This window comes from Saimiri boliviensis, chromosome 13 (genome assembly GCF_048565385.1).
Source record: "Saimiri boliviensis isolate mSaiBol1 chromosome 13, mSaiBol1.pri, whole genome shotgun sequence".
Lineage (NCBI taxonomy): Eukaryota > Metazoa > Chordata > Mammalia > Primates > Cebidae > Saimiri > Saimiri boliviensis.
Window position 1 is genome coordinate 97534067 of NC_133461.1, and position 27437 is coordinate 97561503.

The window sequence follows — 27437 nt, forward strand, 5'->3', positions numbered from 1 at the left end:
GACAAATGCTAAGGAAACAAAGGGAGAATCATTTGAACCCAGGAGGTGAAGGTTTTGGTGAGCCAACATCGCACCACTGCACTCCAGCCTGGGTGGCAGAGTCAGACTCCATCTCATAAAAAGTATGTCTATGTGAAAGAATATACACTGACATGCTAAGGCAAGTGTCCTTTGGTCATAGAATTTTGGGGTGGTTTTTATTTTTTTTTTAAACCTATATTTTCTGATGTTTTAGCTGCGAGCAGGTATTCTTGAGTCAAAGTTCTGGTCAGATAGATCACTTTTAATATGGCCGCTAGATGGAGTAGCAGTTAGTGGGTAACTAGAACCTGTTGCCCAGCAGTGGTGAAGATTGTTGTGTGAGTCGAGTTAAAGGAAAATCCTCTGCATTATTTTCCAGCCCCAATGTGGAATGCAAAAGCATGAGGTTCAGCATGTTGAAGGACCATCAGGCTGTCACCGGCAACGTTACTGCATTTGATGGATCTATTCTCTATCTGCCTGTTAAGCTTCAACAAGTGAGACCAACCAGGAAATGGGCTTTTAGATGAACCCTAAAAGTGCTTGGTGTTTTTTGTTTGGTTTGGCTTTTAAGAGATTGGGTCTTGCTGTGTTGCCCAGGTTGGTCTGGAACTCCCAAAGTCCTGGGATTATAGGCATGAGCCACTGCACCTGGCCCAGCACTGGTGCTTTGAAGGGTAGGAAACCATAGACTTCCTGAAGGTTGGAGTTGTACTTTTCTGTTCATAGAGGGAAAGACAGATTTCTGCAGTACATAACAGCATTTTAGATTTGAACTCCTCAAGAAGCACATTCTCACCTGAGAGGAATGATTGGAAGTCTGACCTCAGTGATACAGAGTAACTGACAATTGCAAATGTGAACTTGGTTGGGATTCTCTTACTAAATTGTTTCAGAATCGTAGTCGGCGTGCTGTGCTTTCGACAGTGTGGGCAGCAAAGTGAGGGGGAAAGTTGAAAAATGTTTTAAGATACTTCAGTGTTTTTAAGAGCACCATTGAATTAGATGAGGGATCATTAGTTCTTAGTTTTGTCATTTGGTTTTACTTGTATTTATTTTTTAGGTTCTTGAGTTAAAAAGTCACAGGAGAACAGATGGTGCTGAAATCAGCATTAAGATTCAGATGACAAAGATCCTGGAGCCCTCCTCTGACCTGTGCATTCCCTTCTACAACGTTGTTTTCCGTCGGTGAGAAAACAGCTGAAGTTTTATTTTCCCTTAACTTCAGTATGGGAAGTAGTTTATTTGCAGTAGTGTTCTTCAAGATGCTTGGATGGGGCCGGGCGCGGTGGCTCACGCCTGTAATCCCAGCGCTTTGGGAGGCCGAGGTGGGTGGATCACGAGGTCAAGAGATCGAGACCATCCTGGTCAACATGGTGAAACCCCGTCTCTACTAAAAATACAAAACATTAGCTGGGCATGGTGGCGCGTGCCTGTAATCCCAGCTACTCGGGAGGCTGAGGCAGGAGAATTGCCTGAACCCAGGAGGCAGAGGTTGCGGTGAGCCGAGATCGCGCCATTGCACTCCAGCTTGGGTAACAAGAGCGAAACTCCGTCTCAAAAAAAAAAAAAAAAAAAAAAAGATGCTTGGATGGTAATACCTGGCAGTATATTCTAGATGGGTTTGGAAGCATTTAATGAATAAATGGATGGCATTGAGGCTAACTTACTCAAAAATTATCTCACAAGTGATAGGCCAGATTCAAATATATGAAATTAGGTTTGGAGGTAGCTGGATAGGGGCATGGGTTACTCTGGATGTGTTCAGAACTTTGAAAGCAGCTGTTTATAGTGTATAGTTAATGGTGACAGTAACAAGGGGGCGACTTAAAGAGGTTGTGTCTAAAAATATTTGTTGGAAGGATTTTTTTTTTCAGTCTCCTAAATTTTTAGATTACAGACGGCTTATAATTGTTTAACTTATTTGGAAACATCCTAATTTTCATACAGCTGCTATTCTCAGACTTCCTCTTATTTAATGAAACACAGAACCTAATTTCTACCTAGTAAGCTGAACTGCCAGGAAAATTCGTAACTCTGTTTGCCAGACTTACAAACTTAGCAATGGATTCTTTTGCATTCTTCTTAGTTAATAGTGAAAAGTAATGTAAATCAAACCTGGGAAATCAACTCAGTGTTTGTTCAGCTAGTAAGTGGAAAAGACTGCAGTCATTTTGCTTTCCTTTTTCAGTCAAATGCTTTGGTGATTGTTGGTTTTCTTTTAACAAGACGGTTCTCATTATAAAAGCTATCTTCTGCAAAGAGCACAAACATTTCTGACCATTAAGACTTCCAAAGGCAAATGTAGCTAAGAATAAGGGAACATAATTTTATTATTCTTCTATTAGAAAACTCATACTCGCTTTTTATTTCAGGGTAATGAAACTTTTAGATATGAAGCTTGTGGGGAGAAACTTTTATGACCCTGCAAGTGCTGTGGTACTCCAGCAACACAGGTTGGTATTTTTTTCCTCTTCCTCACTTTTGAATGTTCTGGAAAGAAATTTTTCATTACAACCATTGTATTTAATACCATAATCTCAGAGGCAGTTTATGGTAGTGAATACAATTTATCAGTTAAATCTCTTCGTTTGTTTGGTAAGTTTGCAATGATGTGGATTAATTTAGTTTCCTGAGGCTTTCTCATTACTCTTACGGAAGGGCAGTATCACCTCAAAGTATTATTCAAATGGGGGCATGGAAGTATCTGTGTTCTTTTTGAAAATCCTACAGTTAAGACCACCTCTCTCTCCAGATTGCAGATCTGGCCAGGCTATGCAGCTAGCATCCGAAGGACAGACGGAGGGCTCTTCCTGCTGGCTGATGTCTCTCATAAGGTCATTCGGAATGACTCTGTGCTGGATGTCATGTGAGTGAATGGTGGGACCTATCTTTAACATACTGATGATTTTCTGAAATGTTCAGTAACAGCTGGTAATAATACAGATTAGACATTGTTCTGTTTGTTTGTTTTTTCCCTCAGAGACAGGGTCTTGTCCTGTCACCCTGGCGGGAGTACAGTGGTTTGATCATAGCTCACTGCTGGGTTCAAGTGATCCTGCCACCTCAGCCTTCTGAGTAGCCAGGACTACAGGCGTGTTAGCATGGCCAGCTAATTTTTAAATTTATTTTTATGTTTTGTAGAGACAGGGTCTTGCTATATTTATCAGTTTAGTCTTGAATTCCTGTCTTCAAGGGATCCTTCTATCTCAGGCTCCCAAAGTGTTGGGATTATAGGCATGAACCATGGCACCTGACCCTATTTGGATTTTTAGTTGTAGAATAACTGAACTGAATATATGTGCGCTAGTCCCTAAGTCCTACTGAGATAAGCATCTAAATAGACATCTGCTGTGCTTTTGAGAAGGAATTTTATTTAAATTTGTGGTTAGGAGAACTTGGTTTGATATATGCACATCCCAAGTTTGCATATAATTATATACAATGTATATGTTACTGTAGCAAATACAGATGTGTATAATTTTTTTTAATTGAGGTGAAGTCTCACTCTGTGGCCCAGGCTGGACTGCAGTGGCAGGATCTTGGCTTACTGCAACCTCCACCTCCCAGGTTCAATTGATTGTCCTGCCTCAGCCTCCCAAGTATCTGGGCTTACAGGCACCCACCACCATGCCTGACTAATTTCTTTTTCTTTTTTTGGAGACAGAGTGGCTCTCTGTCACCCAGACTGCAGTGCAGTATTGTGATCTCGGCTCACTGCAACCTTTACCTCCTGGGTTCAAACTATTCTCCTGCCTCAACCTGGGACTACAGGTGCACTCCACCACATCCGGCTCATTTTTTGTTTTTTAGTAGAGATGGGATTTCTCACCATGTTGCCCAGGCTGGTCTCAATCTCCTGAGCTCAGGCAATTCGCCTACTTTAGCCTCCCAAAGTGCTAGGATTACAGGCCTGAGCCACTGTGCCCAGCCAGATGTGTGTGCAATTTTTTAATGGTTGCATGTCCCATCTTACACATAAGTCTCTGCACATCTGATTTTTTTAGGCCATGTACTCAGAAGTAGAATTACTTAAGGGAAGGGCTGAACATTCTAAAGCCTTTTAATATATATTTAATATAATATGATAGTTAAATATTTCTTGACAAATTACCCTGTAGAAGATTTATTCAGTTTCTTTTCCCATCAGCTATGTACAACCACTCAGTGTTATCAGGCTTGTAAATCTTTGCTTCTCTGATTGTTTCATTCATTGCTTCAGAGTATACTTTCCAAGCTCCAGTTATGAACCAGAGTCTTAGGACCTATCAGATAGCAAAACAAAGAACCCTCCCCTCACAGAGCTTATATTGTCACCAGGGGAGATGAGCACTAAATAATAAATATAATAAATTGTATAGTTGTATTAAAAGCAGTAAGAGCCATGGAAAAAAGAAAAAGTAGAGCACAGGGTCAGGGCAATCGGAAGTAGTGGGTCAAGGGGTGGAGAATTGCAGTTTCAAGTAGAGTGGTCAAGCCCATTTGAGCAAACACCTGAAAGAGGTAAGGGGTTAGCCAGGCGAATATATGGGAGAAGAAGCTTTTGGCAGGTGGACAGCTCGGGCACAGACCTTAAGACAGAAAGAGGCCTGGTGCAGGTGCACGCAGGGTAGCTAGAGCCAAGTGAGCAAGCAGGGTGATGGAGGGGCAGAGCAAATGGAGGAGCTGCTTACGTGGGGATTTGTAGGGCTTTTGTGGAGGTTTTAACTTTCACTCTGAGTGAAATGCAGGACTTTGAGCAGAGGAGTGGCAAGACCCAACTTGGGTTGTAAAAGGATCCCTGTTGTTGCTGTGTGGAGAATAGACTTGGCAGAGTGAGGATTGAAGTGGGAACACCAGTCAGGAGGCTGTTGTAATCAGTGGACCTGGGAGGATGGTAGCAGAGGAGGTGGTAAGGAGTCAGATTCTGGACATCTATATTTTGAAAGTAGCGCTTAAGTTGATTTCCTCACTGCTTGTGGAGTAAGAGAAGTTGAAGATGTCTTGAACTTTTTTGTAATTATTTATTCTGTCTCTCCTAGACTGTCAGCTCCTCTGGCAGAGGCTATGTCTTTTTTGCTCACACTGTACACTTAGACCTAATATAGGGCTTACCACTGTCAGAAGACACAATTATTGGCTTTTATTTACAGTTCATGAATTGGGTAACACCTTGAGGGTTCTATGAGCTGAGCCGTGGAGTTTGGCCTTATGGACAGAAAAGGACCAAGGAAGTAGAAACAGGGAAAAAAGCAGATTGGTCATTTGTTACTTTCCTTGTAAAGGTTAAAGCAGAGGGAACATCTTTATCATGCTAAACTGGCCTGTTTGGGGATTTGGCTATTAATCTCTCTCTCCTGATTTCTCAGAAAGTCAGATAAAGATGTTAGTTTCTATTTGGTGGGGTGGAACTTCAGCATGAGTAACTCCATTTTGGTTTGTTCTGTTGGGCCTAGTGCAGGAGTCCAGACCAAGCCAGTTGCCTTCTGTAAGTTTTATTTAGTTGCACGTAGTAAATGTTTAAGAATAGTAAATAAAAGATGTGTCTTCAGATTTACTATTGTTTTTTATGGTTTCTGCCTTTGATTTTATATGTTTAGTTTTCTTGCATGTACGTTCAGTAAATGCCTTTTCTTTTCTGCCTAGAGAGGTCTACTTGGCCAGGGATGGTCTGGTTCATGCCTGTAATCCCAGCACTTTGGGAGGCCAAGGTGGGAGAATTACTTGAGGCCAGGGGTTCAAGGCTGCAATGTGCTATGATAGTGCTACTGTACCCCAGCCTGGGGTACAGTACAAGTACAAGTGAGACCCTGTCTTCAAAAAAAAACAAAACAAAAAACTACTTACCTTTATTTTCAATTTTTTTTTTTTTTTTTTTTTTTTTTTTTTTTGAGATGGAGTTTCACTCTTGTTGCCCAGGCTTGAGTGCAATGGTGTGATCTCGGCTCAGTGCAACCTCCACCTCCCAGGTTCAAGTAATTCTTCTGTCTCAGCCTCCTGAGTAACTGGGATTATAGGCATGGGCCACCACACCCTGCTAATTTCTGTATTTTTAGTAGAGGTGGTGTTTTGCCATGTTGGCCAGGCTGGTCTTAAACTCCAGACCTCAGCTGATCACCTGCCTTGGCTTCCCAAAGTGCTGGGATTACAGGTGTGAGCCACCGTGCCCTGCCTGTCTTCAGTGTTTTAAACCCTATGGATTTATCTTGATTAGAAGTTGGGATTATCCTGGTTGTCTCTGTACTATTACGTAGTTTATTGAAAAACATCCTTTTTTTCTGCAGATTTAAATCACTACCTTACATGCTAAAATATCTGGATTTATTTCTGAACATTTCAGTTTAATCCATTTGTCCAAACCAATGTGATTCTGTCTAAAGTACTGTACTTTTTTTGGTTTTTGGTATTTGTCAGAATTTTATTTTCAGAATTTTCATGGTTATTGTCACCCACATATTCTTTCATTTGATCTTTTGAATAATTTAGTGAAAATAAGAAAAAAGTCAGTCAGCATTTTGATGAGCATTGGCTAGGGAGAATGTTCATGGAGGCTTCCTTTTGAAAAATATGGAATGTCTTAGCTGGGCGCGATGGCTCACGCCTGTAATCCCAACTCTTTGGGAGGCTGAGGCGGGCAGATCACCTGAGGTCAGGAGTTGAAGAGCAGCCTGACCAATATGGTGAAACCCTGTCTTTAAAAAAATAAATAAATAATAAATAAAAGAATGGAATGTCTTTCCATTTATTGACATTTATTTTGTTTTGGCCAGACAGGGTGGCTCACCTCTGTAATACTGACACTTTGGGAGGCCGAGGCATGCGGATCACCTGAGGTCAGCAGTTCCAGACCAGCCTGGCCAACATGGTGAAACCCCGTCTTTACTAACAATGCAAAAATTAGCTGCGCATGGAGGCACACACCTGAAATTCCAGCTACTTGGGAGGCTAAGGCACGAGAATTGCCTGAACCCTGGAATCAGAGGTTACAGTGGGCCAGGATCGTGCCACCGTACTCCAACCTGGGTAACGGAGTGAGACTCTGTCTACAAAAAAAAAGTCAGTTGGCATGTTGATGGTCATTGACTAGGGATGATATTTCCTGAGTCTTCCCTACTGAAAAATATGGCATGTCTTTCCATATTTATTGAAATTTATTTTGTTTTGGCCAGGCACAGTGGCTCATGCCTATAATCCCAAGACTATGGGAGGCCTAGGTGGGTGGTTGACTTGAGGTCAGGAGCTTGAGGCCAGCCTGGTCAACATGGTGAAATCGTATCTCTACTTAAAAAAAAAAAAAAGAGCTGGCCTATAGTCCCAACTACTCCAGAGACTGAGGCAGGAGAATCGCTTGAACCTGGGAAGCAGAGGTTGCAGTGAGCTGAGATTGTGCCAGTGCACTCCAGCCTGGACAACAAAGCAAGACTTCGCCTGGGGGAAAAAAAGAAATGTATTTTGTTTTTATTTTCTGCATAGTTATTTATCTTGAATTTAAAAATAAATTGCTTCCTTCCTTCCTTTCCTTCCTTTCCTTCTTCTTTCTTTGAGACATGGTCTCATTTTATGGCCCAGATTGAAGTGCAGTGGCTATTCACAGGCATGATCATAGTTCACTGCAGCCCTGAATTCTTGGCCTCAAGTGATCTTTCTACCTCAGCTTCCCAAGTAGTTGGTGCTACAGGTTTGCGCCACTATGCCCAGCTTTTTTTCCCCCTAAGTATATAATTTTATATGTACTTACCACTAATTTAAGCTCAGATTCACACCTAGTTTTGTAATCCCTTCACAACACATTGAAACACTATATATTTTGTTAGTTTCATTCCCCTTCCCCCCAAATATTTTTTTGGGGTGGTCTAGATCACTTTAGATCTAGCTTTGAGAACCTCTTCTCCAAGATAATGAGAAGTCCTGTGTCAGGCATTACCCTGTTGCCCAAGTGCTCAGCCCAGAGAGCATGTCCATGGCTGTCAGGGAGCTCTGCAGGCTCAGTCCACCCTTGTCCCCTGTAGCTGTTACTAGCTTGGTGTTCTGCCACCTTCGTTCCCTGTTCTCACAGATCACTGGATACCACAGAAGAGCAGTTATTTTCCTGGAGATGAGAAGAGCTCAGTGTTTAAAAATGTAGCAGCTTTTCTTTTCATCACCCGGGAATGGTTTGCATACTTCTGAAAGGTAGTGAGTCAACTAAGGTTTATTAAGTAAGGTTACTTTCTTATGTCACTGTTAAGTTCTCAATTCCTTTAATGACCCATTCCTACTGAATTCAATACCCTCTTAGAAATGTCTGTTAGAACCTGACGGGCTTCCATTTGGCTGGTTGCTCCCCAGGCTAGCTGGACCATCACTGTCTTGGGGTTCCACTTCCCTCCTTATGGGGAATCTCCTATATGTCACATCTCACAACTGCTACTTTCTTTATTTATTCCCTTGTTTTGGTGTAGTATATATACTCCAGTATTTTTCAGAAGAAGGATGCATTGGAGGAAATGATTTTGAGACCATACATGTTTGAAAAGTATCTTTAGTTTACAAAGTAGTTGTTTGATGGAATATATAACTCTAAGTTGTAACTCTAGGTTGGAGATACTTTTCCCTGAGAATTTTGAAGGCACCACTCCATTGTCCTTGCTTTTAGATTTACTGTTGAAAGATCTAAAGCTCCTTTAACTTCTGATTCCAGAATCTTCGTATATCTTTCCTCACCCCATCCTGGCCTTTTGGGATCTTTGGGAGTTTTTCTTTAATGTTGTCTTCTGAAATTTTATTTGTTCTTTATTCCTTCCTGCATCTCTTAGGATTCTATGTGGGATTACTTTCCCTTTGCCTGAAAAACTGCTTGTAATATGTCCTTTAATGTGGACTCTGCTGATGACAAATTCTTTTAATTTTTATCTAAAAATGTTTTCCAGCTTGTCTTTCACTTAGAATTCTGGGTGTAGCAGTTGTTTTCTTTTCGCACTTTGAAAATATTATCTGGCTTACATTCTTTGCTTTTTTTTTTTTTTTGGGAGACAGAGTCTCACTTGATCACTCAGGTTAGAGTACAGTGGCAGAATCACAACTCACTGCAGCCTTAAATTCCTGGACTCAAGCAATCCTCCCACCTGGTCTCCCAAGTAGCTGGAACTACAGACATGCACCACCACATCTGGCTAATGTTTTAATTTTTCATGGAGACAGCGTCTCACTATGTTGCCAAGGCTGTTCTTGAACTCCTGGGCTCATTCTCCTACCTCAGCCTTCCAAAGTGCCAGCGTGAGGCACTGTTCCCAGTCTATTTTATTTTTGTTGAGGTGTGGTTTTACTGTGTTGCTAAGGCTGACCTCGAAATCGTGGCCTCAAGTTATCCTCCTACCTTGACCCCTGAAGTGTTGGGATTATGGGTGTGAGGTACTGCCCCTGGCCCTTGGTTTACATTGTTTGTGTTGACAAATCAACCACCAGTGATACTGCTATATTTTTACTTTTTTTTAATCTTTGGCTTTCAGAGTTTTACTGTAATGCATCTAGTTGTGATTTCTGTTAAAAAGAAAACATTTTCATGGCACTTATTAAAGAATGATAAGGCAGACTTTATTCAGAACCAGTGCAGTGGGCACAAGGACCCCTGCAATGGAGATTTGCAGTATGGGAGTGAGATTGGGCTTAACTTTGAATACAACAAGGAAAAATGGGAATTTATAGTTTAGGAGAAGGATCGGGGTCAGTGTATGAAAAATTACTGATAGGAACCATTTGAAGTTAGGGAATTTGACTGAATTTTTACAATTGGCTTGTTGATCTAATGGGTTCCAACCATAAGCTCTCAAGAATGGCCTGAATTGATTTGAAGTCTTATCTGGCTTCTCCTAAAGAGTACTCCTCTTTATATTGAGCAGACCAAAACTAACAAAAATGCATTATAAGTATAAACAACAGCAAAAGCAAAGCAAGCAAATGAAAAATATAATTGACTGGGCATGGTGGCTCATGCTGGTAATCCCAGCACTTTGGGAGGCTGAGGTGGAAGAATCACCTGAGCTGGTAAGTCAAGGCTGCAGTGAGTGATCACACCACTGCACCCCAGCCTGGGCAATGGAGTGAGACTCTATTTGAAAAAAAAAAAAGTAAATGGCAAAAATATCTTCAAATGATATACTTTCAGAACAAAAAGGCTAGTGACCTCATACAAAGATCTAGATCTAATTATATGCCAGAGGCTGTACTTCTAAATCAAAAGGTCTATTTTATGTAAGCAGGCAAGCTAATTGCCTTATATGAAGACCTAAGGCTAATGACAAAGGCCTGTTTGATTATAAATATTGGGATAACAAAATAAATTCAGCAACTAGAGCTTAATAAAACCAGTCACACCTCAGATGGTTGTTGGGATTGACTCACTTGACAGCAGATCTTAAGAAGAAAGTTAAACACAAGGACCCAGTGAGTGCATGGTTGGTCTGAGAATCCCTGGAATGTTGCCTGGAAAGAGTTTTCAAAATAATCTTGGTTGGATCTCCAGAATTGTCAGAGGATGGTGAGACCTCTGTTCTATCTGAAATAAAGAGAAAGCTGAATTTCTTGCTTACTGTAGTTAGAGACTATTGGTCTTATATAAAATATTTGAGCAGAGTACAGTTCAGTGATTGCAGGCTTTCAGATAGACAAGTAGGTCAGCTCTTTCTGAAGGAGGGTAATTACTCAGTCGAGACCCTTGTGAATTGATTGGCCCACAGAGGTATGCATATTGGATTAAGTCATCCCTGATTGGCTGGTTTACAGAAACAAGAGGATGACATTGATTAGTTGGCTTGCAAAGTGTGTTTGCTGAAGTAAATTGATGTAGGCTTAAAACTCATGGCTACTTGTTACTATGGCGACACAGTAATCCATCTTTTCTAGTTTGTAGGAATTTTATTTTCAGGAATATATGAATGTTTGTTTTCATCTAGTTTTATTGTTTAGTTTCTTAGATATTAATCTTAAATTCATAAGGAATTTTCTAAAATTGGCTAGCAAGCTAACCTATATGTTTTTTTATGATCTTTCTTCTTACAAATTTGAAATGCCACCTTATTCTACACTCAGTATTAATCTGCTTGCTTGTTTCCAGATCTTTTATTTTGTTCCATTAATTTCTTTTTTCAGACGTGTAAAGGTACAATTGACATCCACAAAAAACCCACACATATTGAAAGTGTGCAGTTGGATGAGTTTTGATATATTTATGTATATTTTATATATTTCACCTATGAAACATTACAGTGAAGAAAACGGTCATGGCCATTCCCCCTAAATGTACTCATGTCTCTCCGAATCCTCTTCCCACTCTGTTCCTCCTCTGTACCCCATGGGCCGAAAATGCTGGTCATCTTTCTTTTTTTTTTTTGAGACGGAGTTTTGCTCTTGTTACCCAGGCTGGAGTGCAATGGCGCGATCTCGGCTCACCGCAACCTCCACCTCCTGGGTTCAGTCAATTCTCCTGCCTCAGCCTCCTGAGTAGCTGGGATTACAGGCACACGCCACCATGCCCAGCTAATGTTTTGTATTTTTAGTAGAGACGGGGTTTCACCATGTTGACCAGGATGGTCTCCATCTGTCGACCTCGTGATCCACCCACCTCGGCCTCCCAAAGTGCTGGAATTACAGGCTTGAGCCACCGTGCCCGGCAATGCTGGTCATCTTTCTGTCACTAGAGATTAATCTGCATTTTCTAGAATTTTATTTAAATTGAATCATTGTGTTCTTGTTCTTTTTTACTGTTTTTCTTTTATAATTTTTTTTTTTTTCTGAGACAGAGTCTCTCCCTGCTGCCCAGGCTGGACTGCAATGGTGCAATCTCCGCTTACTGCAACCTCTGCTTCCCAGGTTCAAGCAATTCTTCTGCCTCAGCCTCCTGAGTAGCTGGGATTACAGGTGCTCACCACCATGCCCAACTATATACATTTCTTTTTTAAAAAATAGAGATGGGGCCTCACTGCGTTGCTCAGGCTGGTCTCAAACTTCCTGGCCCAAGCAGTTCTCTCACCCAGCCTCAGCCTCCGAAAGTGCTGGGATCATAGGCATAAGGGGGCGAGGAAGAAGACCCACCCGACAGCCCACCCACCCATCTGCCTGCCTGCGATTGTTTTTCAATTAGCTTCTTTGATTCAACATTATTTTGAAATCATTGTTGTATGTTGCAAATGTTCATTCCTTTTAATTGCTGGATAGTGTTCCATTTTATGGATTACCACAATTCATTCACCCATTGTTTGCAGGTTCTTTCCAGCTGTTGGCTGTTACAAATAAAGCTGTTATAAATATTAGTGTACGAGTCTTGGTGTGGACATATACTTTGATTTCTCTTGGTTAGTAGATACCTTCATGTGGTAGGTGTGTGTTTAGTTTTATAAGAAACTCTTTCCCAAAATGTATGTACCATTTTACATTCCCACTAGCAGTGCCTGAGAATTCAGCTTGTTCTGCATTCTCTCCAATACTTGGTATAGTCAGTTTTCATTTTAGAAATTTTAATGGGTATGCAGTGGTATGCAGTTATAGTTTGGATTTACATTTTCCTAGTGAATAATGATGTACAGCATCTTTTCCTGCGTGTACTTGGCATTCATTTGTCTGCTTTGGTGAAGTATCTGTTCATATCTTTTGCCTATTTTTAAATATTTGGGTGGTTTTTACTGAGTTATGCAGTAATTCATTATATATAAGAGGTAGGAGTCCATTATCAGGTGAATGGTATGCAACTATCACATGATTTGCACATATTTTCTTCCAGTTTGTAGCTTGTCTTTGCGTTTTTCTTAATGGTGACTTTTTTTTTTTTTTTTTTTTTTTTTGAGACAGAGTCTTCCCCTGTTGGCTGGAGTGATGTGGTGCAATGATAGTTCACTGCAGCGTTGGCCTCCAGGGCTAAGTAGTCCTGCCACTTCACCCTCCTAAGTAGCTGCAACTACAGGCATGCACCACCACACTCAGCTAATTAAAAAAATTTTTTTTTGTAGAAATGGAGTTTCACCACATTGTTGAGGCTGTTCTTGAACTCCTGGGCTCAAGTGATCCTCCCAAAGTGCTGGGATTACAGGTGTGAGCCATTACACCCGGCCAGCGGTCCCTCTTACTTATTTTTTTATTCTTTTGCTGTATATTATTATTTTGAGACAGGGTCTTGCTCTGTCATCTAGGCTAGAGTGCTGCAGTGGTGCAATCCCAGCTCACTGCAGCCTCTGCCTCCCAGGTTCAAGCGATTCTCATGCTTTGGCATCCTGAGTAGCTGGGACCACAGGTGTGCACATAAGTCCACACCTGGCTAAGTTTTGTATTTTTAGTAGAGATGGGGCTTTACCATGTTGCCCGGGCTTGTCTCAAAACTCCTGAGCTCAAGTGATCCACCTGCCTCACCCTCCCAAAGTGCTGGGATTACATGTGTAAGCCACCATGCCTGGCCCAGTAGTTCCTTTTAAGGAGTAAACATTTTTAATTTTGATGAAGTAAGTCTTAATTTATACTTTCACTTTCATAAGTTTTGGTTTTGGTGTCATATTCAAGAAATGATTGCCTACCTCAAGGTCACAAAGATTTTCTGTTTTCTTTTAGAGTAGTTTTGACTCATATTTAGATCTGCGATCCATATTGAGTTAACTTTTACAGATGATGTCAGGTAAAGGTTGAGTTCCTTTTGTTAAATGTTTGGTTATCACAGCATTGTTTCTTTCTTGCTTTTCTTTTCTTTTCTTTTCTTTTTTTGAGACAGAGTCTCACTCTAGTGTCAGGCTGGAGTGCAGGGGCACAATCTCGGTTCACTACAACCTCCGCCTGCCAGGTTCAAACGATTCTCCTGCCTCAGCCTCCTGAGTTGCTGGGACTACAGGCGTGTGCCACCACACCCAGCTAATCTTTGTATTTTTAGTAGAGACGGGGTTTCACCATGTTGGCCATCATGGTCTCGATCTCTTGACCTCTTGATCCGCCTGCCTCGACCTCCCACAATGCTGGGATTGCAGGTGTGAGCCACCTCGCCTGGCCTATTTTTCTGATTTTTTTTTTTAAACTAACCTATCCATATTTAGACTAAAGACTCCATTACCCCTGTGGCGTGCAGCTGCTTATGTTTCTGCTCGGTTTTTCCTTTATTATCATATTTTAACCTGGCTTCCTAGGGATCACCCCCTTGTCTGTAGAGCTCAGTCATTTGGGTAATGATTTGGAGAGCACTTGTACTCAAACCCCTTGAGCCCATAAGACTTCCATCTCTGCTAATGAATCTGTGTGTTGATTGAAGAATGCATTCAAAATTACAGGTATTTCTCCCATCTTTCTTGGCTTTTACTCTCAGCTGAGACTTCTTAGCTCTCTTCTAAGCATAGATGGTTTCACAGTCAGCCAAGGATGTGTGACCTTCTATGGCTTTCTGGTTGCCAGGATTTAGCCCTTAAATTTCTGGTCGATCCGCTGCTCACTCCGACTTAGACTACAAATCTAGGATAACAGAACTTTGCTTTTCTCCATTCCCACTTGTAGTTGGCTTGCCATGGGTTCCCATTCCTACCCCAGCTTAAGTTTTCTTAATCTCAAAAGGTTGCACACTTTTTAGTTATGTTTATATAGCAGTCTCAAAATGACAAAGGTAGCAAATAGACTGATAGTTATCAGATCTAGGGAAGGAGAGGGAGTGTGACTATAAAAGGCAGCAGGAAATAGTCTCTTGGTGGTGACATGCAACAGTTTGATATCTGATTGTGGTAACCTATATACAAGAGAGAACTGTATACACAACCTCACCAGTGTATGTAAATAACAGTGAAAATGGAGTAAGATCTGCAGTCTAGTTAATGGTATTATAGCGCTGGCAGTTTTGTGCATGAGACTCTACATCCAGATTTTGCAACTTTCTATGAGTTCTTGAGTATTTCAGAGTACGAAATTTAAAAAAATTAATTTTAATTAATTTAGGGACATGGCCTTGCTTTGTCACCCAGGATGGCATGTAGTGACACTGTAAGGTCACTGTATCCTCAAACTCGTGGGTTTAAGCTGTCTTCCCACCTCACTCAGTCTGTGGAGTAGCTGAGCCTACAAGGTACACCACCATGCCTGGCTAATTTTCTAATTTTTTTTTGAGAGTTGGGGTCTCGCTGTTTCGCCCAGGCTGATCTCAGTCTCCTGGGCTCAAGAGATCATCCCACCTTAACCTCTCAAATAGCTGGGACTACAGGTGTAAGTCATCATGCCCAGTAGGCCTATATTCCCTATTTCCTGCAATTCAGGTGCTCTTAAGCTTTTTCCTTTATTTATTTTTTTCTTTTTCTCAAGGAAATAGGGTCTCACTATGTTGCCCAGGCTGGTCTCCAACTTCTGGGTTCAAGCAGTTCTCCTGCCTCTGACTCCTAAAATGCTCGAATTACAAGTGTGAGCCACTGCATCTGGCCAAGAGTCCCATCTTTTAAAAGACACAACTGGAACCTTCTGATGCTATATAGCTGTGATTAGATTCAGCAATTACTTGACCCCCTATCCCTTTCTTAGTGTTCTGGATATACACTGTGATCCAAAAGTCTTTTGTCTATTTCCAAAGGCATGCCATTTATCAGCAGAATAAAGAACACTTCCAGGATGAATGTACTAAGCTTCTGGTTGGCAATATTATCATCACCCGATATAACAATCGTACCTATCGTATTGATGATGTGGATTGGAATAAGACTCCAAAGGATAGCTTCACCATGTCTGATGGGAAGGAGATCACATTCTTGGAATACTACAGGTAGCAAGAAGAGACTGGGTTTGAGCCTCAGGATGGGGGTTGGATGTAGTCCACATTCTCTAGCAGGATATTTAGTTCTGCAGTAGCATACAACTTGACACTTTAAAAACAATTAAATTGTTGCTGGGCGCGGTGGCTCAATCCTGTAATCCCAGCACTTTGGGAGGCCAAAGCGGGTGGATCACGAGGTCGACAGATCGAGACCATCCTGGTCAACATGGTGAAACCCCGTCTCTACTAAAAATACAAAAAATTAGCTGGGCATGGTGGCACGTGCCTGTAATCCCAGCTACCCAGGAGGCTGAGGCAGGAGAATTGCCTGAACCCAGGAGGCGGAGGTTGTGGTGAGCCGAGATCGCGCCATTGCACTCCAGCCTGGGTAACAAGAGCGAAAACTCCATCTCAAAAAAAAACAAAACAAAACAAAAAACAATTAAATTGTTAATGTGTCTAAAATCAAATGAGCTCGTTTGTGGGATTTGACCTGAGTATGCTCTGAATTTTTTTTTTTTTTTTTTTTTTTTGAGACGGAGTTTCACTCTTGTTACCCAGGCTGGAGTGCAATGGCACCATCTCGGCTCACCGCAACCTCCGCCTCCTGAGTTCAGGCAATTCTCCTGCTTCAGCCTCCTGAGTAGCTGGGATTACAGGCACGGGCCACCATGCCCAGCTAATTCTTTGTATTTTTAGTAGAGACGGGATTTCACCATGTTGACCAGGATGGTCTCGATCTCTTGACCTCGTGATCCACCCGCCTCAGCCTCCCAAAGTGCTGGGATTACAGGCTTGAGCCACCGCGCCCAGCCTTCTTTTGAGAATTTTTTTGAGACAAAGTCTTGCTCTGTCCCCCAGGCTGCAGTGCAGTGGCATGATCCTGGCTCACTGCAACTTCCATCCCAGGTTCAAGTGATTCTCCTCCCTCATCCTCCCGAGTAGCTGGGACTACAGTCATGGGCCACCACGCCCAACTAATTTTTGTATTTTTAGTAGAGACAGGGTTTCACCATGATGGCCAGGCTGGTCTCGAACTTCAGGTGATCCACCCACCTTAACCTCCCAAAGTGCTGAGATTATAAGCTTGAGCCACAATGCCTGGCCTGAATCATATTTCTTTTTCTGATTTTATTAGAAGTCTGGAGAGATTAAATTCCAGTCATTAATCATTTGACTGTCATTTCATCTTTCTGTTGCCTAAGCCCTTTATTTTAGCCTGATGAGCTTTTTAATCAAGCCTTTTCTGAACTTTTAGCCTTATTTCTCATATATGTAATTGCAACATAATTTGAGCCTGCTTTTTCCAGTTACAAATACATTATGATCACTTTCCAGTGGGTCCTTGACAAGTGTATTAGGCAAATTGTGTACCTCATTTGTGGTTAAGAGACTGAGACGATGTTTCTCTAAGAGTAGTGATGTCACTTCTGAGATTTTTTACTGCTTGTACTCTCCTGTAGCAAAAACTATGGGATCGCAGTTAAAGAGGAGGACCAGCCTCTACTGATCCACAGGCCCAGTGAGAGACAGAATCACCATGGAATGGTGAGTAGGGGCTGTCAGACTTACACTTCCACCTTAAGTTCTTCATGTTGTCAGTGGCTTTTAGCTGTCCACATGTCTCTGGGGAAGCTGTGGAATAGTAATTGTAGTGTGGGTGGGGAACACTGTGCAAGGGTTTGTCTGTTTCATCCAGCCAGAGGCACCCCTCACACTGGTAAGATTTGCTTTAGAAGTCCCCATGAGGTGCAGCTAAATATCCACATAAGCTATTAGGTTAAAGGGATAAGGAGAATTTCCTGTGAAGGAAGATTAAAACTGTGAATCCATGAGGAAAGGTATGGACATTTATTTTAACAGGGCCAGAGGCTTGAGGAAGGTGCCTTGTCACCTGACTCCCCTGTCTGAAATGTGAAGACTGAAGACCAGTAGGATACAGTGAGACTGAGGCACCCTGCTTAACAATAGGCATTGTCTTACCATTGTCTTGAGGCCAAAAGGAACAAATGTTTTTTCTAGTTTTCCCTCACCTTTGAGTTTCAGTATTTTTCCTTTGACCTAATACAACAAGTTATGTGTATAATGAGATGGAGGGAGAAAGGATAAAATACTTCTAGCATTTCGCTGCCCCCTCCTCCAGGATTTTACACTCCTTAATGTGCAAGGTATATCACTGTAGCACCAGCCCTGGGCCATGGCGTGTCCTTTATGGGTCAGGGGAACACAAGCCTCTTGTACTGCCTTATTTTCCCTCTTCATTCTCTCTTCAAAGCTGCTAAAAGGGGAAATCCTGCTGCTGCCCGAGCTTTCTTTTATGACCGGAATCCCAGAGAAGATGAAGAAGGACTTCAGAGCCATGAAGGTTAGAGTCCTGTGTTTTCAGCTGGAAAGGCCCACTTTGGTTAGCAGTTTGAGTTAGAACTGAGCCAGGTTCTGACTCTGATATTGGCTTGCGTTGTAACCTGGGCAAGTCCATCTTGCAGGCTCCAGTTTTCTCCTCTGTGAAACATGATCCCATGTCCCTTCCCACACACAATGTGAAAGAGCATATCAGAACTTCCTTTTGAAATTTCATTAAAACAGTAGAGGGACTGGATTATAAAATAAGAAGAAACAAACAACCCTGCCTTCATCCTCACCAGTCAGGTGGATGATTGTAAACGGGTCATATGACCATGAGTGAGGTTCTTTGAGAGCACTGGATTATTGTAATGTTTCTAAAAGCCTTCAGTTTACTTGAAGTTGTGGAGAAGATAATGAGGCAGCAAGCCAACAAGTCAGATGAGGATAGAAGTTTATCTTCTGGGGCCCTGCGTGTTCTGGGGGTTTTGAGCTCAGCTCCTGTGGGCAGGGCTGAGTAGCAGAGATGGGTACAGCAGCTGGTGCCTAGGTGGTGTGAGTCCAAGGGATGACCTACCACACTCTGTCTGTAACTCCTTGGGCTGTCCACACTCGAGCTCCTCTCTGCTGCCTCACTTTCTAGTCCTTACCTGTCTTAGACCCATATGCCACATACAGTTTTTAGTAATATCATTAAGGAAGAGGTTGAAGTGAAGCTCCAAAATCTTGTGAGAGATTACTTTCATGTTTACCTTCCAATACTTCTCCTTTCACCTATGGTGTTGGTCAAGGCTTTTTTCTTACAATTCCCAGTTTCCTGATGACTTAAGGATCACAGAGCTACATCTGTATAGCCCTATTGACTTATTGACCCTAATGCCTACCTCACAGGGAATAACAGCTGTGCAATTCATCCATCTCAGAAGAGTAAAGAAAGAATTCACTTTTATGATCCACAATCTTCCTGCATACCTGTTAGATTTTACTCAACAGTAAATATTTAGCAAGTACCTATTAATGAGTCAAACACCATGACAAGTTCTGGACAAAAAAGTGATTTATGGTAACATTAAGTGACTAGTATGCTATGGCTTATAGTGTTAGACTGAATATGGTTTTCCATTCTCTTATGTTTGACTGGATGCCTAGAATATGGCATTTTTTCCACTTTTTTTTCCCAAATGTTATTTCTTTTTCAATATTTTTTTCATTATACAGACAGAATCTCACTATGTTGCCCAGGCTGGTCTCAAAGGATCTGCCCACCTTAGCCTCCCAAAGTGCTGGGCTTGCAGGCGTGAGCCACTGCGCCCAGCCCCACATTTTAAATGGGAATAATCAAGCCCCTTTGTTCCTGTTTCATGGGCTCCTTAGGAATTTTAAAGTCAAAACATGCTTTGAGAAAGAAATAAGATCCATACATCTTAAAAGAGGAAGAGTCAGTGACATTTAAAATTCTTTTATTATTCTTTTTTTTTTTTTTTTTTTTTTTTTGAGATAGTATCTTGCTCTGTTGCCCAGGCTGGAGTGCAGTAGCACGGTCATGGCTCACTGAAGCCTCAATCTCCTGGGCTCAAGTGATCTTCCTACCTCAGCCTCCTGAGTAGCTGGGAGTACAGGCATGCACCACCATACCTGGCTAATTTTTAAAGTTTTTTATAGAGGCAGACTCTCGCCATGTTGCCCAGGTTGGTCTCGAACGCCTGGGCTCAAGCAATCCTCCCACCTCATCCTTCCAATCAATTTTTAGCCTTATATCACATTCACATTCCTAAGAGATAGATTTATTAAGTCCTTGGAGATATTTGAAAATTTTTACCGATGTCAGTGGGAAAGAGAAACGTTTTAGACATATTGGGATTTATTTAACTTCATATTGGAGAAGTTATCTTTTTATAAGTTATTTTCATTTTAATTCTATTTAGGATTTGACCCAGCAAATCAATCTGAGCCCCAAGCAACACCATAGTGCTTTGGAATGCTTACTACAGAGAATTGCAAAGAATGAAACAGCCAGCAATGAACTGATGCGTTGGGGGCTCTGTCTGCAAAATGATGTACATAAGGTAAACCAGAAGACATGATGGTGTATGCACATGCACAGACACACACGTGTGCAATGTTTATGTGACTTTCCTTTTGTTCTCAATATATTTTGAATGTTTTCCATGTCATTTAATGCTTTTTTTTTTTTTTTGAGACTGAGTTTTCGCCCTTGTTACCCAGGCTGGAGTGCAATGGCGCGATCTCGGCTCACCGCAACCTCCGCCTCCTGGACTCAGGCAATTCTCCTGCCTCAGCCTCCTGAGTAGCTGGGATTACAGGCACGTACCACCATGCCCAGCTAATTTTTTGCACTTTTAGTAGAGACGGGGTTTCACCATGTTGACCAGGATGATCTCGATCTCTCGACCTCGTGATCCACCCGCCTCGGCCTCCCAAAGTGCTGGGATTACAGGCTTGAGCCACCGCGCCCGGCTTTTTTTTTTTTTTTTTTTTTTTTTTTTTTGAGGCAGGGCCTCACTCTGTAGCCCAGGCTGGAGTGCAATGGCGTGATCTCAGCTCACTGAAACCTCTGCCTCCTGAATTCAAGTGATTCTCCCACATCAGACTCCCAAGTAGCAGGGATCACAGGCGCTGCTTGCTTTCATGTCTGGCTAATGTTTGTATTTTTTTTGGTAAAGTGAGGGTTTCACCATGTTGGCCAGGTTGGTCTCAAAGTCCTGACCTCAAGCGATCTGCCCACCATGGCCTCCCAAAGTGCCGAGATTGCAGGTGTGAGCCACTGTACCTGACCATATTTTTCTAAGTATTTGTAATGGCTGCCTAATACTTTTTATTAACGATTTTCTATCCTTTTACATTCAAATTGAATTTAGTGTTTTTCTATTGTAAATAATGATGCAGGCCGGTCATGGCGACTCACACCTGTAATTCCAGCACTTTGGGAAGCTGAGGCATGTGGATCACCTGAAGTCAGAAGTTCAAGAACAGCCTGGCCAACATGGTGAAACCCCATCTTTACTAAAATATAAAAATTAGCCGGATGTGGTGGTACATGCCTATAATCCCAGCTACTCAGGAGGCGGAGGTAGGAGAATTGCTTGAGAATTGGTGGAGGTTGTGGTGAGCCGAGATAGGGCTACTACACTCTAGACTGGGAGACAGACTCCATCTCAAAAAATAAAATTAATTAAAGAAAAATAATGATGCAGTATATATCCTTGTAACGAAATCTTTGTATATGTTGTTTGTTTATTTTTGAGATGGAGTCCAAGCGATTCTCCTTTCTCAGCCTCCCAATTACAGGTGCACACCACCATGCCTGGCTAATTTTTATATTTTTAGTAGAGGTGGGTTTCACCATGTTGCCATGGCTGGTCTCAAACTCCTGACCTCAAGTGATTTGCCTGCCTTGCCTTTCCAAAGTGTTAGGATTACAGCCATGAGCCACCATGCCCAGACCTGTTTATTAAGTTCAATTTATGAAAGTAAAATAATTTAGGACATTTATTTATTTATTTTGAGATGGCGTTTTGCTCTTGTTGCTCAGGCTGGAGTGCAATGGTGTGATCTCAGCTCACTGCAACCTCCGCCTCCCTAGTTCAGGCAATTCTGCCTTAGCCTCCCAAGTAACTGGGATTACAGGCATGTACCACCACGCCCAACTAATTTTGTATTTTTAGTAGAGACAAGGTTTCTCATATTGGTCAGGCTGGTCTCGAACTCCTGACGTCAGTGATCCACCTGCCTCTGCCTCCCAAAGTGCTAGGATTACAGGTGTGGGCCACCGCACCCGGCAGACATTTATGATTTTAATACTTCTATTTTATTTATTTATTTATTTATTTATTTATTTAATTTTTTTTTTTTTTTTGACACGGAGTTTCGCCCTTGTTACCCAGGCTGGAGTGCAATGGCGCGATCTCGGCTCACCGCAACCTCCGCCTCCTGGGCTCAGGCAATTCTCCTGCCTCAGCCTCCTGAGTAGCTGGGATTACAGGCATGTGCCACCATGCCCAGCTAATTTTTTGCGCTTTTAGTAGAGACGGGGTTTCACCATGTTGACCAGGATGGTCTCGATCTCTCGACCTCGTGATCCACCCGCCTCGGCCTCCCAAAGTGCTGGGATTACAGGCTTGAACCACCGCGCCCGGCACTTCTATTTTATTTATTTATTTTTATTTATTTTTTTGAGACAGTCTTGCTCTGTCACCCAGGCTGGAGTACAATGGCGTGATCTCAGCTCACTGCAACCTCCTCCTCTCAGGTTGAAGCAGTTCTCCTGCCTCAGCCTCCTGAGTCACTGGGATTATAGGCATGTGCCACCATACCCAGCTAATTTTTGTAGTTTTAGTAAAAATGGGTTTTCACCATGTTGGCAAGGTTGGTCTCAAACTCCTGACCTCAGGTGATCCACCTGCCTCGGGTTCCCGAAGTACTGGGATTAGAGGTGTGAGCCACCAAACCCGGCCATACTTATGTTTTATATTGCCAGTTTTCTTCTAGAAAGGTTTAACATTTTTTGCCTTCGTGAGCATGAGTCTGACTCTTACACTTTTGCTAATATGAGTACCTTACTCTTTTATAATAGATTTTTATAATATTAGGAAAGTCATTAAAACATTTTTATTATAGATAACAAAATTTTTTTTTGAGACGGAGTCTCTCTGTGTTGCCTAGGCTGGAGTGCAGTGGTGTGGTCTTGGCTCAGTCCAATCTTTGTCTCCCAAGTTCAAATGATTCCCATGCCTCAGCCTCTCAAGCAGCCATCACACCCGGCTAATTTTTGTATTTTTAGTATAGATGGGGTTTTGCCGTGTTGGCCAGGCTGGTCTCAAACTCCTGACCTCAAGTGATCCGCCCACCTCAGCCTTCCACAGTACTGGGATTACAAGCGTGAGCCACTGTGCCTGGCCTAAAATGTTTTTTTAAGAGCAAACAGTAGAAATTATAAAAAGTAAAAGTCCTAAATAATTATATCTCTTTCAGAGATAATCACTACTAAGTTTGGACTTAGTTTTTATGATGTATACACACTAGTTTTGCAAAAATAGGATTATATTTCATGTAGTTAGAAAGTGACCAATGAGCCGGGCGTGGTGTCTCATGCCTGTAATCCCAGCACTTTGGGAGGCTGAGGTGGGCGGATCACCTGAGGTCAGGAGTTTGAGACCAGCATGACCAATATGGTGAAACCCCATCTTTAAAAATACAAAAAAAAGAAAAGAAAAGAAAAGAAAAGTGACCAGTGATCACAAAGTAGCCCATCAAACTGGTATAGATGTATTATTAGCTTAATTATCTTCTGATTTTTGGACATTTAGGTCGAATTGATTTATTATTATATTTTTAATTTGTTCTTTCATTATATTTATGCCTTTTTTCCCTGAGCTTTTGTCTGGAATAATAGAAAATAATAGTCTTTGTTCAGCCTTATTAAGAAATTTTGCCTTGGCCGGGCGCGGTGGCTCAAGCCTGTAATCCCAGCACTTTGGGAGGCCGAGGTGGGTGGATCACGAGGTCCACAGATCGAGACCATCCTGGTCAACATGGTGAAACCCCGTCTCTACTAAAAATACAAAACATTAGCTGGGCATGGTGGCACGTGCCCGTAATCCCAGCTACTCAGGAGGCTGAGGCAGGAGAATTGCCTGAACCCAGGAGGTGGAGGTTGCGGTGAGCCGAGATCGTGCCTTTGCACTCCAGCCTGGGTAATGAGCGAAACTCCGTCTCAAAAAAAAAAAAAAAAAAAAGAAATTTTGCCTTGAATTTTCTCCTTTCGATTTTTCACTTAAAATATTTTCTAGCCTGGGTGTGGTGGCTCACACCTGTAATCCCAGCACTTTGGAAGGCTGAGGCAGGCAGATCACCTGAGGTTGGGAGTTTGAGACCAGCCTGACCAACATGGAGAAACCCTGTCTCTACCTAAAATACAAAAATTAGCCAGGTGTGGTGGCGGATGCCTATAATCCCAGCTACTTGGGACACTGAGGCAGGAGAAATGCTTCAACCTGGGAGATGGAGGTTGCAGTGAGCTGAGATCCTGCCATTGCACTCCAGCCTGGGCAATAAGAGCGAAACGTCATCTCAAAAAAAATAAGTAAATATTTTCTTTTTTCTTTTTTTTTTTTTTTTTTTTTTTTGCGACGGAGTTTCGCTCGTTACCCAGGCTGGAGTGCAATGGTGCGATCTCGGCTCACCGCAACCTCCACCTCCTGGATTCAGGCAATTCTCCTGCCTCAGCCTCCTGAGTAGCTGGGATTACAGGCACGCGCCACCATGCCCAGCTAATTTTTTTGTATTTTTAGTAGAGACAGGGTTTCACCATGTTGACCAGGATGGTCTCGATCTCATGACCTTGTGATCCACCTGCTTCGGCCTTCCAAAGTGCTGGGATTACAGGCTTGAGCCACCGCGCCCGGCCCAGAAAATAATAAGTAAATATTTTCTTTTCTTTTCTTTCTTTTTTTTTTTTTTTTTTTGAGAGTGTTAAAAAAAAAAACACTGCTGGAGTGCAGTAGTTTGATCTTGGTTCACTGCAACCTCTGCCTCCCAGGTTCAAGGGATTCTCCTTCCTCAGCCTCCCGAGTGTGCTACCATGCCTGGCTAATTCTTGTATTTTTAGTAGAGGTAGGGTTTCACCATGTTGGTCAGGCTAGTCTCGAACTCCTGACCTCGTGATCCGCCTGCCTCAGCCTCCCAAAGTGCTGGGATTACAGGCATGAGCCACCACGCCAGGCCAACAAAATAAATATTTTCTAAAGATTGTTTTTCTTCATTCAGTGATTCTTTTTTTTTTCCTTCAGTCCTACAACAAAACATTCATTGGTTCTCAATAGACATTGTTTTCAAATCCCTTTCTTGGAATATCATGTGGAAGCTTCAATAATGAAAGACTAGCGCCTATAAGAATTTTACCTATACAGTTGTAGAATTTTATTGACAACGCCTTTCACTGCTAGAAACTTCTTCGTTCTGCTAGTCTCAAAAGTTCTAACAGGGACAAGCATCTATGGTGGAGCCGACCGGGCCTCATAGAGCAGTAGCAGTGTATTTCTAAATAGTGTTTGAAATGGCTCATGGTTTATTTTCTGTTTAGATTGAAGGACGTCTCCTACCAATGGAAAGAATTAACTTAAAAAATACTTCATTTATCACATCTCAGGAACTAAACTGGGTTAAGGAAGTAACCAGAGACCCTTCCATCTTGACTGTAAGTGATTTTTAAAGTGATAGAAAAAGGACCAGTATTCCCCAAAGTGTGGAAATTAGGAAGCAGGAATGATCTAGAGTCCTCTTTTTGAGAGAAAGTACCCATTGAATTCCCATTCTGAATTGCTTACTAAATAGGGATCCTTCAGACAGAGCAGTTGATGTGTTGTTAGAAGTAAGCCCTTTGCTTGACCACCGACTTACCAAAAGGAAGTAAATTGCTATGGTAATTCACGTAGTGCCAACCTGTTACCCCACTCTCTCTTCTTTCTTTCTCCTTTCCCCCTCTTTTTCCTGGGAGTATCTAGAGGGCGTTTTTATCCATGAAAGAAGTTACATTAGATTAAAACAGTACCCCACCTAGGGGACTAAAACACTAGCTATTTGTATCAAAGTATAAAATGGTATATAATTAATTTTCTGTTTTAACCAATGTGGACTTCATGGCCAGATATATATAAACAGATATATAAAATACATGTTTGTAAATGTTCTATTGAAATATAAATAAAAAGCACACCTATTAATATATAACTTGATGAGTTTTTTTAAATTAAATAGACCTGTATAGTCAACACCAAGGGTTAAGAAGCAGAACTTAACCAGCCCTCCAGAAGCCCCCTCCACTCTCCCAGTTACTGCTTCGTCTTTACCCCTCATACATCCAGTGTAACCACCATCCTGACATTCTCACAGCACAGACTTGTTTCAACAATTTATATATACGTGTACTTTATATATACATGGATTCATAGATTATATATTCTTCTATGTCTGGCTTCTTTTCTTAACTTTGTGTTGGTGAGTTTCATCCTGTTGTTAGGTGTTGTTGCTGCTCTATCATTCTCATTACTGTATTACATTTCACTGTGAGACTGCCCCACGGTTTCCTTATCATGTATGTTCATGTTAATACTAGGAGTTTGGTAAGACAGGATTCAAGCAATGGGAGTGAAAAGTAATTGATTCTCTAGAATGAAATCTTCAAAGTGAGTTTGGGGTGTTTAAATTGTGAGAAGTACTAAAAGTAGCTTGTGGTTTTTCCTAGATCCCCATGCATTTCTGGGCACTTTTTTACCCAAAGAGAGCAATGGATCAGGCTCGAGAACTGGTCAACATGTTGGAGAAGATCGCTGGCCCCATTGGCATGCGGATGAGCCCACCGGCCTGGGTTGAGTTAAAGGACGACCGAACAGAGACCTATGTCAGAACCATTCAATCCATGTTAGGAGCTGAGGTAAAAATGTAATTCTAAAAAATGTATAGGATGTCCATTTAAAAATACTTAAATACTGAATTTTAACTTATCATGGTTATTGTCTGCTGTTGATAATTTACCCATATGCACATGAAATACTGACTTTATGCCCTTTGGTTAATTTTGGCACTCTATGTTGGCACCCTCACTTACTCTAGTCTTCCTGTTCTCACGTAGCTGGCTGAGAGAATACCTGACTTTACTTATGTTCATTATCTGTAGAACATGTTGTGCTGAGAAAGTCAGGTGCCATCTTGCGTGATTCACTACGGAGCTGCCTCAGACCAGCCTGAGTTCAAGATTAAAATTACTCTGGTGATCAACTTGGCAGATGGCCCACTGATAGGGTCCTGATGACTCATCAGGAACGCTAGAGCTGGCCAGGTCATAGCACTCACAACTTAGTTATTCAGGCCTTTTAGTTCTTACCTGTTTCTAAATAAAATAGAGCAAGACTATTAGGGAGAGAAAAAAGCAAGGGGAAGACTTTTGGAAGTAATTAGCCCTTGAATTGAAGATTCTGGTAAATTGTTCTGGTGAGATCAATCCCAGAATTCAATCGTCTTGGCATCACATAGTTCTTTATTTTTATTTTTATTTTTATTTTTAAGAGAGAGAGTCAGCTGGGAACACAGTGGCTCACTCCTATAATTCCAGTACTTGGGAATGCTGAGGCAGGCAGGTTGCTTGAGTCCAGGAATTTGAGACCTGCCTGGGCAACATGGCGAAACCCTGTCTCTACAGAAAATCCAAAAATTAGTTGGGTGTGGTGGCATGTACGTGTAGTACCAGCTACTCAGGAGGCTAAGGTGGGAGAATCACCTGAGCCTGGGGAGATTGAGGCTGCAGTGAGCTAGGATCATGCCACTTTGCTTAGCCTGGGTAACAAAT

At 41.9% G+C, this 27437-nt stretch overlaps 1 protein-coding gene across 2 annotated transcripts in view; it reads left to right on the forward strand.

The window, feature by feature from the left end:
• The window catches only part of PIWIL2 (piwi like RNA-mediated gene silencing 2), a 131917-nt gene that overhangs the window by 18903 nt on the left and 85577 nt on the right, over positions 1-27437 (forward strand). For both annotated transcript variants that reach the window (XM_074384044.1, XM_074384045.1), the window contains 10 exons: positions 401-518; positions 1085-1209; positions 2397-2477; positions 2777-2890; positions 15551-15739; positions 17194-17278; positions 18006-18095; positions 19999-20139; positions 25176-25289; positions 26337-26525. In XM_074384044.1, the coding sequence (XP_074240145.1) occupies positions 401-518; positions 1085-1209; positions 2397-2477; positions 2777-2890; positions 15551-15739; positions 17194-17278; positions 18006-18095; positions 19999-20139; positions 25176-25289; positions 26337-26525 (1246 nt within the window). The remainder of the gene's footprint in view (positions 1-400; positions 519-1084; positions 1210-2396; positions 2478-2776; positions 2891-15550; positions 15740-17193; positions 17279-18005; positions 18096-19998; positions 20140-25175; positions 25290-26336; positions 26526-27437) is intronic.